The sequence below is a fragment of the Denticeps clupeoides genome, chromosome 13 (genome assembly GCF_900700375.1).
Source record: "Denticeps clupeoides chromosome 13, fDenClu1.1, whole genome shotgun sequence".
Classification (NCBI taxonomy): Eukaryota; Metazoa; Chordata; class Actinopteri; order Clupeiformes; family Denticipitidae; genus Denticeps; species Denticeps clupeoides.
This window is the reverse complement of record NC_041719.1, coordinates 9,225,603-9,235,750: the sequence shown is the minus strand read 5'-3', so window position 1 is coordinate 9,235,750 and position 10,148 is coordinate 9,225,603. Positions and strand designations below refer to the sequence as shown.

Genomic DNA, 10,148 nt, shown 5'->3' with positions numbered 1-10,148 from the left:
ATTTTATCAGCCGCCCTTATACAGAGCGACTTGCAAGGGACAGTCACCCTGGAGCAATTTAGGGTTAAGGGTCTTGCTCAGGGACACAATAGTAGTAATTGGGGTTTGAACCTGGGTCCTGTTGTTAAGCTACTACCACCCTCTATGTGCCCTTTTTGGTACTTTTATTCGACCCTTTTGAGTGTATTAGGGCGTATTAGCAGTAGGGTTCCCAATGCTGTTCCTGGAGGTTTCCCCCCATTGTTCGATCATTTACATATTTAGATCATTGGATCATAAAGATGCATTTGACTGAAAGCCCGAAAGCACAGATGGATTGAAAATATTGAGAAACGGGGCTGGGATGCCCATTGGTGTAGGTTTGAAAGTACACTGCTGTACTTTTCAACCAGATCAAATCTGCTCTACAAAGCACAAATGGTCATGGGACGTTTAAAAAAAATGTCAAAAAGGTTGACATTGTTAACATGGTCGTTGTCATGTATTTTCTCAAATATGATTCATGGCCTAGAACTAGTGTTCATTTTACTAGACCCATTTTGTCTACACAAGCGCATGGGGCTATTTTGTTACATTCAAAAATGAAACAAATTCTTATGTTACTATGTAATTATTTATTACAAAACTGAAATTGTGTAATTATTTTATAAAAGGAGCACTGACAATTATTGTTTGACAGCTTTCATGCACCCACACACCTCTGTCTGTTCTGCAACAATGTTACATTCACAAATTATCAGTGTTGCCAGGTACCCAATCTGGCAACACCGCTTCCCTTCTTTTGTTTTTCCTGGGGTTTCCATCCCCACTAAAGTCATGTACCGCAAAAACTATGCACTCTAGTGGCTTCACAGTGTTCTGCGTGGGGACAAATGTTGTTGCAAAATGACAATATTACTACCTCCATGCCAGTTTTGTGTAGACAAAAAAAAAATAAACCCTGTGCCCAAGAAAAAATTCCAACGCTTCAGTAAGACAAGAACACAGAATCCACGGTTCTGAGAAAATACGTTTTATTTTCTTTGGAATGTGGCAGCTTTTGCCTCCGGTGTGACTCAAGAGTGTGTGGTATTGCACAAGAGAGGGTGGAGGCACTTCAAACATTTCTGATTGGCCAGCACATACACTTTCCACAAGCAGCAAAATTCTGCGAAAGTGAGAGAGGAACAATAAAGTGATAAAAGTGATGACACAACATGTCTGCCCAATGAAATTGTACATTCATACAAGAAGAATGGCCAATCACAAGGACACTACAACAACAAAAATCTATGGCTTTATTCAAAATAACTACAAATCACATCCTAACATCCTTCAAACAGCATTTAAATCACAGTCAATTTCTTATCACATCAGCCAAAACTGACCTTCCATCGGAAACTCTTTTTTTTCTAGTTGTTTGAGGAAATGTAAAGCACAACTATAATGGAGAAAGGGCACTCTTTGAACAATTATTATTTATGCAATGAAATAAATGGATGCACGGACAATCAGAACAACAACAACAAAAAAACTCTAACTCCGATCAGCCAAGACCACGCTGTACAGATTTTGGTATTATATTTTCAGTCTGGTAGAAATTTACAGTATGTCATGGCATTTGTTGTGAGAACTGGAGCTCTCTGTCAAGTAGCTGGGGCAATGTGTTGAAAATGCTTGGCTTTATGTGCAAAAAGCATTAAAAATATTCACATAGTATATTGCAAACATTTTTTGTTCTGAGAATTGAGAGAGCAAAACAGATTGAGTCTGACAGCGTAGAAAGAAATCTAGCAGTGCAGTTACTCAATTCAAGTCATGTGTCTAGTTTTCTCAACTCATAAATGGCAATGGCCTGATTTCAGGTCACATGACAATACACGGTTACATGGTTCCATCATAGAGCATAAAGTGAAGCTTTGATTGGGTTCAGTTCCCTTAGATCCTTTAGCTCCATTAAATTCACACAGTGCTGAGAAAGGCACTGGAAAAGTGGAAATTTCATTTTACAAATTACTCTGTTTTGCACCGCACTGGACCGACAATTCAAATGGTGAAGCACTAAAATCTTTTAGTTGTATATAATGGATAATGCATACAAGCATTATCCATTATAAGGTATAAATCATACTGTAAAGATGTCCTTTAGTGTGGTAATGCCTTCTCGGTTGCTAATGAAATCCACTGGATTCAGGCACATTCAAACAGAAATCAAAAGTCAGAGAAAAGAACACAGTGTTCTCCATTTTGATTCACAGCTCATCCACACTCGCAATGATTTTGGAAACAATTAAGTTAGCTGAAAATGAATTGGCAAAAACTAAAGAAGAAGAAGACAGCGTTGGATTGCACATATCAGTAACAGAAAAAGTCAGGTGATAGTAACAGATAAAGAGTAAATCTGTCAGACGCTTGCTGAAAGATTACAGTAAATCCTGACAGAAGCTGCAGAGAAGCTCCAACCTTCCCCTCAATGCGATGGGGCATAGTGGGTGTCGGCCTGATGCATGGGAATCTTGGTGCTGAAGAGAGTGCTGATGTACGGCCAAATGCGGTCTGTCTCTGTGTCTGAGAACGTGTGGAGGATACCTTTACTCCTGGAAAATTAGAATGGGATGACTGCGGTTATTATAAATCTAGCAGAACGTTTTAGTTTATATTACACCCTATAAATGTCTATTAATTGCAATAACATGGAAATCCATTCACTTCGGTTCAAAAAGCATTGAAAATAGATTATATAAAGAGATCACATATACCACAACCGCACTACACACTCACTTGTATAAGTCTATGACAGGCTTGGCAACGTCTTTGTAATGCCGCAGTCGTGCAACTAGTGCCATCGGTTTATCGTCCTCGTGTTGAATCAGCGGCTCACCAGTGATGTCATCCACACCCTGATAGAAAACAATCTGCATTCACTGACAGCACACTGACACAAAGCAACAGTGACTAGCAAAATATGGAAATCCATGTCAAATGCACAACGCAGAAATACCTATGTTATGCATGTAGTGTAATACAATGCAGCACAGCACACGGTGCACACAACGAAATTTAAACAAGCACCTTGTTGAGCAGAGGGCAGCCACAAAGGGAGACGGTTCCTTGCTCAGGGGGACCTCAGTGGATTTTTACCTGCAACTTTCTGATTTTAAGTCCATTTCCTTACCTGCTAGGCCACCACTGCCCCCTAGGGGCACCAAAAGCACAGACGCTGGGGTCCAGAGTGGGGTTTAGAATGAAAGGGAAGGGATTGTCATTGTGATACACTGTACCACAGCGAACGGTGCATACGACAAAATGTGTCATCTGCTTTTAACCCATCACACTTAGCGAACAGCGGCAGACCGGGATTCAAAACTTCTGATTACGGGGCCGCTTCCTTAACCGCTAGGCCACCACTGCCCAGAATGATTCTGATTCCTTTGACCATTATTATTACATCTTAATTAACAGGATTAATATAATATTCTTGTCTATTGGGGGCCCTTGAATTGTATCATTCGCCTTTCACTGAGCCATTCCCACCTTAACACGAGGCGGGTTGAAGCCCTTGTTGTAAACTCTCCCGCTGGCAGGATGGATCCAGCGATGGCTCAGCCTCTCCTTCAGGGTCTCAAATGGGACATTAAGACTGATGACTAAATCCAAGTCACAAGCAATGTCCAGAGCGTGGGCCTGGGCTAGCGTCCGGGGAAAGCCTTGAGATGAAGGAGAAGGAAAAACACAAAGTATAAAGTTTTCTCTTTTTTTCACACCACATTTTGACCAGGGTTATTACAGTTAAAGAAAACTAGACGAGAACACACGCAGGAAAACAACCAAACAACGAACAGATGTGCACTGTGTGTGCCATATTGGCCCTTTGACTCGATTTAGAATAAACAAGGTTTCTGAGAGTAATACTTGATTACATACCATTTTCAATATTTGCCCAAAACCTGATTTAAAATATTCCTCAAATTAAATTGAGGAGATTAAAACAGCTTCTGATGATACCATTAAAAATGATTTGAGTAGCAAGAGATTAATATTATTTCGAAACACAAAGATGTTGAGGGCATGTACACACCAGCATTCTGAGGCAAGCCAGCAGATCGTGTGAACTGAACTGGGCAAGCATGCATTTACATGTGCTGGGGCTGGAACCTGCCCGAGTTGCCTCGACATGCTTCTTCTTCATTGTCAATGTTTGACGTCTGATCTGGCATCTAGTGCCAGCATTTAACTGAAGAGCTTATTGCAGCTGACTATGTGTAATGTGTGATGCAGCAATTTGTGGAAAGTGTAAATACATAATTCAACCAGTACGATGCCTCAGTTATCTATAAATTTCATACACTCTTAGAAGGAATGTGTAGAACAATTACATAAATCATATGTAGCACTTTAGTTGACATTTTGTGTCACTGTTAAGGAATATTGGTTTGGAAAAAGTGTGTTTTACATGCTCATGTGTTGTTTTAAAATGAGCACAACATGAGCATGTGTTCACAAAATTAAACACAAGATGGCTGAACATCTGGCAGCCAGGGGGTTACTTTACTGTATGCTATTGCGCAATATATATGTTTTTCTCTCTGCCCCTTTCCCCTTGATCCCACGTTTGTCCTCTGTAATGGCTTGTCCTCATGTGCATTAAAGAGCTAACAATGTGAGAATCTAACAGGTACAAAAAATGGTACAAAGAACCTTTAAAATATTGTTTAAGTTAAATTAAGCATTGTGCCATTTATGCGAGTAAGAACGAGTTTTAGACATGTTGGGTTATTTTCCTATCATTGAAGTTCTCTTTTTGTCTGGGAAACTGACCCATAAAGCTTATTTCAAATGTATTTATGCGGAATAGAACGTAGAGTGTAGGAATAAGATGTTCATCATACCGTCCAGCAGCCAGCTGTGACGGGTGATCTCCTCCAGCCGGGGCAGCACTAGCCGTGTCATCACATGATCCGGAACCAGCAGGCCCTTTTCAATATAGGTCTTAGCCAAAACCCCGGCTTCTGTAAGCACAAACAACATTCTTGTTTAATATTTAAATTATATGACAAAAGTTTTCTATGAGGAGGAACAGAATGGTACTGTGCATAAATTACAATGCTTATACAATGAACACTGCATTTACAATATAATATTAAATCGTCTAACATAAACTATCAAGGTGTTTGACACAACCAGGACATGATGGTTAAAGATGGATTACACATTCACCCTGATATACAAGCTGTGTTTCAAGACACCTAAACTGGAGGCAATTATTAATTTTTTTCAACTAAGCCACAGCTGCATCTGGACGATGAGTGACTAATAATGGTGAGAAATTAATACTGGTAGTGCCATGTGAACAGACCTGCACAGACCTGCAGGCCACCGCATTAATAAATACAACGCGGTCACCTAGGAAGAATCACATTATGCAACAGTCCACAATTTTTTTTTGCTCGGACCACAACCATTGTGGCTCACAATCTGCCATAATGCATTATTGCCTAATTAATATAGCCTGAGAGAGAGAACATCCTGGCAGAGAACCAGGATTAAGATACCAACAATTTATTTAAAAAATATGTATATATATATATATATATCAGAGTAAATTACAACTATCGTTCTTATATTCGTTTTAAAGTGTATCGGAGCGTGGAGGACTTTTTAGGAAGCGCTAATTATTTGCTGCGCGCGTCTCTGTTGACATATTGCGCAACACCGTTATTTTAACACCAGAACTTGCCCCATTTTTGCAACTCCGGGCCTCCAATAGCCGCGAACGCTGATACCCCGGGTTGCCAGATACCATTACAAAACTCTTAATCACAGGGTCCCTTTCCAAATAAAATCCCAATCGTTCGCCCAAAACACACGTATTGCAAAACACAACAAAGAACCTGGATGTAACGATAAATCGGGTGTGTGGTGCTTTCTGGGTCCAGCGGAAACGACATCCCGCCCGGTCCACTGAGCCTTTTGTTCGACAGGAGGATAAGAACCTGGCAACACTGACGTTTCTTCCCCTGGGGCGTTGAAGAAATGCGCCACGGCTGGCTTCACCGCGCGGCACGGGGCCAGCATGGAAGCCGATCTTCCCTTTAATTCTACATCTCCCACCCCAGCATGTAGTTTATAAAATCAAAAAAAAAACTAGAGAACTTGAGCTTCGCGTAAATTGTTTTAATGAATGATGCGATGGACTCACCCGTTTTTGCAGCAATGTTCTCTCGTAAAAAATCTCCGCTGGACAAGTGCTGGAGGCCAAAACTTTGCGCGATTCTCTCCGAGATAGTCCCCTTGCCCGAGCCTGGAGGACCCAGAATAACGGCTCGGAAAATCCTTGACATCTTTCTTTCAAATGCAAATGTCTGCTGTGTATTAAAAAACAGACCAAAAGGTTAACCATTCATTTAACTTGAGCATAATTTTGAAAGATGTCATTCGTGCATGCTCCCACTCTACAGAAAGACCTTTATTGCCCATTTGTCTCGTCTGTGATTAATAGATCGGCCAAATTGTTTAAAACGATGCTTCAAGGGAAAATGTATCGCGATACGGAGTAAAACCGCTGAGCAAAAGTGGCTGCTCACCCCAGATCTGCCTTTGCTTTTGCATACGTGCGTATAATGTACAGTGGAAATTCTCACCAACCAAGTTAAGGAGAGAGTTGAGAAAAAAACCCAAAAGCTTACCCTCCACCCACGCAAATGTCGTCTCGCTGTTACTTTAAGGGAGGATTTTCGCTCTGCAAATGAATGGAGGCGCTGCCGCTATACGCCCCAAATCTGCACGCCTCCCAACACATCATCGTGGAAAAATGCGGCGCGCGGAACTCTGGGAATTGTAGTTTCCGGAAGTGTTGCCAGGTCCGCTCATTATGAGCGACTTGCTAGGGTTATGCAATTTTCCACCCACTTCGAAGAGGGTGTGTAAGTAAACACTGGCAGCTGCGGTGTTTAGTTTGTAAGTTGTTAAATATGCCCATTACTGTTTCTCAGGCAATACACAAAATGGGCCAAATATGGAAATACAGATTCTTATATGTTTTGCTTAGCCAGATCTTTAGGTGCTTGACCTCTTTATTTATGTGTCAAATATTGTTGTGTGCTTATTAAAACTGGGGCTTATGAGGTTATTTTAACATGCCAGTGTTTTGTTGTGGTGTGTGCAGAGTCTGCATGCTCTCCCTGTGTTGGCATGTTGGTGTTGGTTTCCTCTGGGTTCTCTGATTTCTGCCCACTGTCCAAAGGCATGTACATTAGGTGAATTGGTAATTCTGAATTGTCCTTGAGTATGTGAGCGAACGATGAGTGTGTGTGAGTGTGCGCCCTGTGGTGGACTGGTTCCCCTACCCTGGGTGAGTCCCCACACTGCACCCTGGATGGGCTCCAGCAGCACCACCCTGAGTAGGACTAAGCGGTTCTGGTAAAAAGGGATAATAATTCATTATTTCTTAAGATCTTGCACTGTTGTATGCTTTATCTGTCTATATATTTTATGGCATTGTTGTGCTCAATGTGATTTCTGTATCTACGTACGAGGCTGAGATGATTATAATGATAATAATAATAATAATTCGATTTTGAGCAACCCTGACAATATTTTTTTAGTTTTGGATTATCCCAAAACCTCTGGCAGGAAACCCAAGGTTTCCACTTTTCCTTGTATAATTTCGCCGCATGGATTTGGTGTGTTAGATGCGCCGTTCGCCCTGGCCGCCGTCGGAACTGCTCCGCGCAACTTACTTGTTGCGAGCGCCGGCGTCACCGCCCGAAACGCGCCGAGGCGCAGCTGCGAGCGGCCGGCGGCGACCCGTCGTTCCGGGACAGACGAACTTCGGAGCGGCGGGACCCGGAAGCCAGTCGCGGTTTTTTTTTTTTATTTTTATTTTTTTTTTGTCACATGGCTCCGGGCTCTCAATAACAACAAAAAATGGCGACAATCACGTTGCGCTCCGCGGGCTTGCTGCGTCATTAAAAATATTCATGTAAACACTGGAGGCAAACGTGCAAATAACTAGTAAGTGCGAGGCAACAAGCCGCGGTGGCACTCGTGGTAGGTATACATCTGGTGAGTAGCGGTCTTTTTGTTAAAAAAAAAAAAAAAAAAAAAAAAGAAGAAGAAGAAGAAGAAGAAGGGAGGACGCGGGGTTGTGTTTTTTGCCTGGAAAGGGGTGTGTACGCTGCTGGGCGTTAGCGTTCCGTGCGATAATGCGACTTGCAAGAAATAACACGAATTGCGCGGCACCCGAGACTCCTTCTGTAAGCTATTAAATACACGACACGCGTAATACAATTAACAGCTTGTTAATGCGTACGTATGTTCGGCTGCACCTTATTTTTTTATAACCACCAGTTACTGAAGTGGGTTCTCCACGTTTTTATAATAACGTGGGTCGTGCACGTGTATTAATAAGACGCGCTTTTCTCGGTAAGTGTAGTTTATCGCCATTTTATTGTGATTATTCTTTTGCACGCGTTTGCCTTCGTTCGTGCGACGTGCTGGCAGTGCGAGGCGGCCCGTCTTTAAGACGCGCACGGAAAAGGGGGAGAAGTTGTCGTTTCTCGGGGACATGGGGGGGGGAGGACAGAAGCAGGTACGTTTTCGGAGGCTCGCTTTGTTTCGCCCTCCGGGCCACGTTGCGCAGATTTTATTGCCGAAACGCACGGTTGGCAGGCGTCGCCGCGCAGCGCCGCGATAGCGAGCGGGACGAGCTAATCGAGTTGTTTACAAGAAGCGATTTGCCAGGAGGGCGGGGCGCAGGTGGGAGGAGCCTGGCCAGAGACAAGCGTGGGGGCGGAGCCAGAGGAACCATAACAAGTCTGACGTAAGGCCGATGGTGGGTATAAATCATTCATCAGCACATAATAACAGAAGTAATTCTTGAATCGCAGTTCAAATTAAATCCAATGCGAATTGCTCCTTTGTAATAATAAAACAGACGTCATTATTATTTGATAAATTGCATCAGATGTTCTATATATGTGGGTAAGACTGGTTCCTGGGCCAACTTGGAGAAGGACGGACGCCTCCTGTGCTTCTTCTGCTTGATGTGACAGGCTGCCCTGGCTCAGTTATCACAGTGCTGATGCTGTCCATCTTAAAGGTACAGTACTGTGATAACTGAAGGATGGCAGCCATCTTGACACCACTGATCCAGCAAGATCTGTGGAGGTTCGGGGAAAAAGAAAACTGGAAAACACGTTTTTTTTTTTAATCATGTTGACTTGCCATGGAAGCAATTTATATTACATAACATATTGTGTTTATATACTTTTGTAAAAAAAAAAGAAGAAGAAGAGATTAAAGCTTTGTCTGAAAAACTGGATTCTCCTTTTCTCTCTCTAGTGTTACATATTTTGTTCATCACATCCACAATTAACTTAACATAGTATCAAATATGTGGTTATTTGTGGATTGTGAATATTCCATCATTGATCTATATAAATGTGCAAGAGTAAAAAGGTTTTTGACAAAGGTAAATTATTGTACTAAGATCTACCAAAACATGTTTTGAAAAGTATTCTCAATCAGCAAGAATTTGCTCCTTTAAACTGGATCAGTTAATCCTATTTGTACACTGACCGCACTTAATGGATTTCTTGGTCATTTGTATTGATTATATATTAAGTTTCGTTTTAAATGGGGGAAAAACATGGTTTTTTTTATGGGGGTTGGGCTGCATGCAATCGGAGGGCCTTGTCCTCTTAGTCCTGAAAAAGTGGTGTTCGTTATTGTTTCATACAATTTTTTTATTTACTTTTCATTGTTTTAAGATGTTGCACCAAAAGTAGCTTCTGTTGACTTGTATTACTATATATTTCCATGCTGTTAGTATGTTAGTAACTTTAAATACTTCATTATGACGTGTCAAATTACCTAACATTTTTTTATTATTATTTTAACATGGCATGACAGCAACATGCCTTTTAGCACACGCTATTGATTTTAAGAGGCGATGAGTTCTTGTGAAATTGCAGCCTACAGTTTCTGGCAAGTTTTTAAGTGCTGGTAACCCGCCTGATGGCTGGGATGGGAAGTCCCTCCCATGGCTTCGAACAGAGCCTTCTCTTAAAGGCCCTGTGCACTTTATTCGGTGCGTGGCGCCAGTGGTAACGCTGTAGTAAATATTGAATTAAACAGGCACTAAGCCTCTGCTTCATATTGCAAAGAAC

At 41.8% G+C, this 10,148-nt stretch overlaps 1 protein-coding gene across 4 annotated transcripts; it reads right to left on the bottom strand.

The window, feature by feature from the left end:
• Positions 1-996: 996 nt before the first annotated feature.
• ak4 (adenylate kinase 4) lies at positions 997-7,788 on the bottom strand. Of its 4 annotated transcripts, none has more exons than XM_029000481.1 (6): positions 7,719-7,788; positions 6,179-6,344; positions 4,869-4,988; positions 3,514-3,686; positions 2,761-2,879; positions 997-2,576 (listed from the first exon to the last, which is right to left on the bottom strand). In XM_029000481.1, exons 2-6 carry the CDS (start codon positions 6,318-6,320, stop codon positions 2,450-2,452), a joined length of 681 nt encoding a protein of 226 aa, XP_028856314.1. In that variant the 5' UTR covers positions 6,321-6,344; positions 7,719-7,788; the 3' UTR covers positions 997-2,449. The 4 variants fall into 4 exon arrangements, with proteins under 4 accessions (XP_028856314.1, XP_028856311.1, XP_028856312.1 ...); XM_029000478.1 differs by lacking the exon at positions 7,719-7,788 and adding an exon at positions 6,666-6,780; XM_029000479.1 differs by lacking the exon at positions 7,719-7,788 and adding an exon at positions 6,564-6,666.
• Positions 7,789-10,148: the final 2,360 nt, after the last annotated feature.

Bases quoted from the DNA above. Each gene is read 5' to 3' on its own strand.
- ak4 (XM_029000481.1), bottom strand. From the start codon at position 6,320: ATGTCAAGGATTTTCCGAGCCGTTATTCTGGGTCCTCCAGGCTCGGGC. The intron at 3,687-4,868 runs GTATGATGAACA...CTTCATCTCAAG, and splicing joins TCACAGCTGGCTGCTGGACG to GCTTTCCCCGGACGCTAGCC. The intron at 2,880-3,513 runs GTGGGAATGGCT...GTTTTCTATCAG, and splicing joins TCAACCCGCCTCGTGTTAAG to GGTGTGGATGACATCACTGG.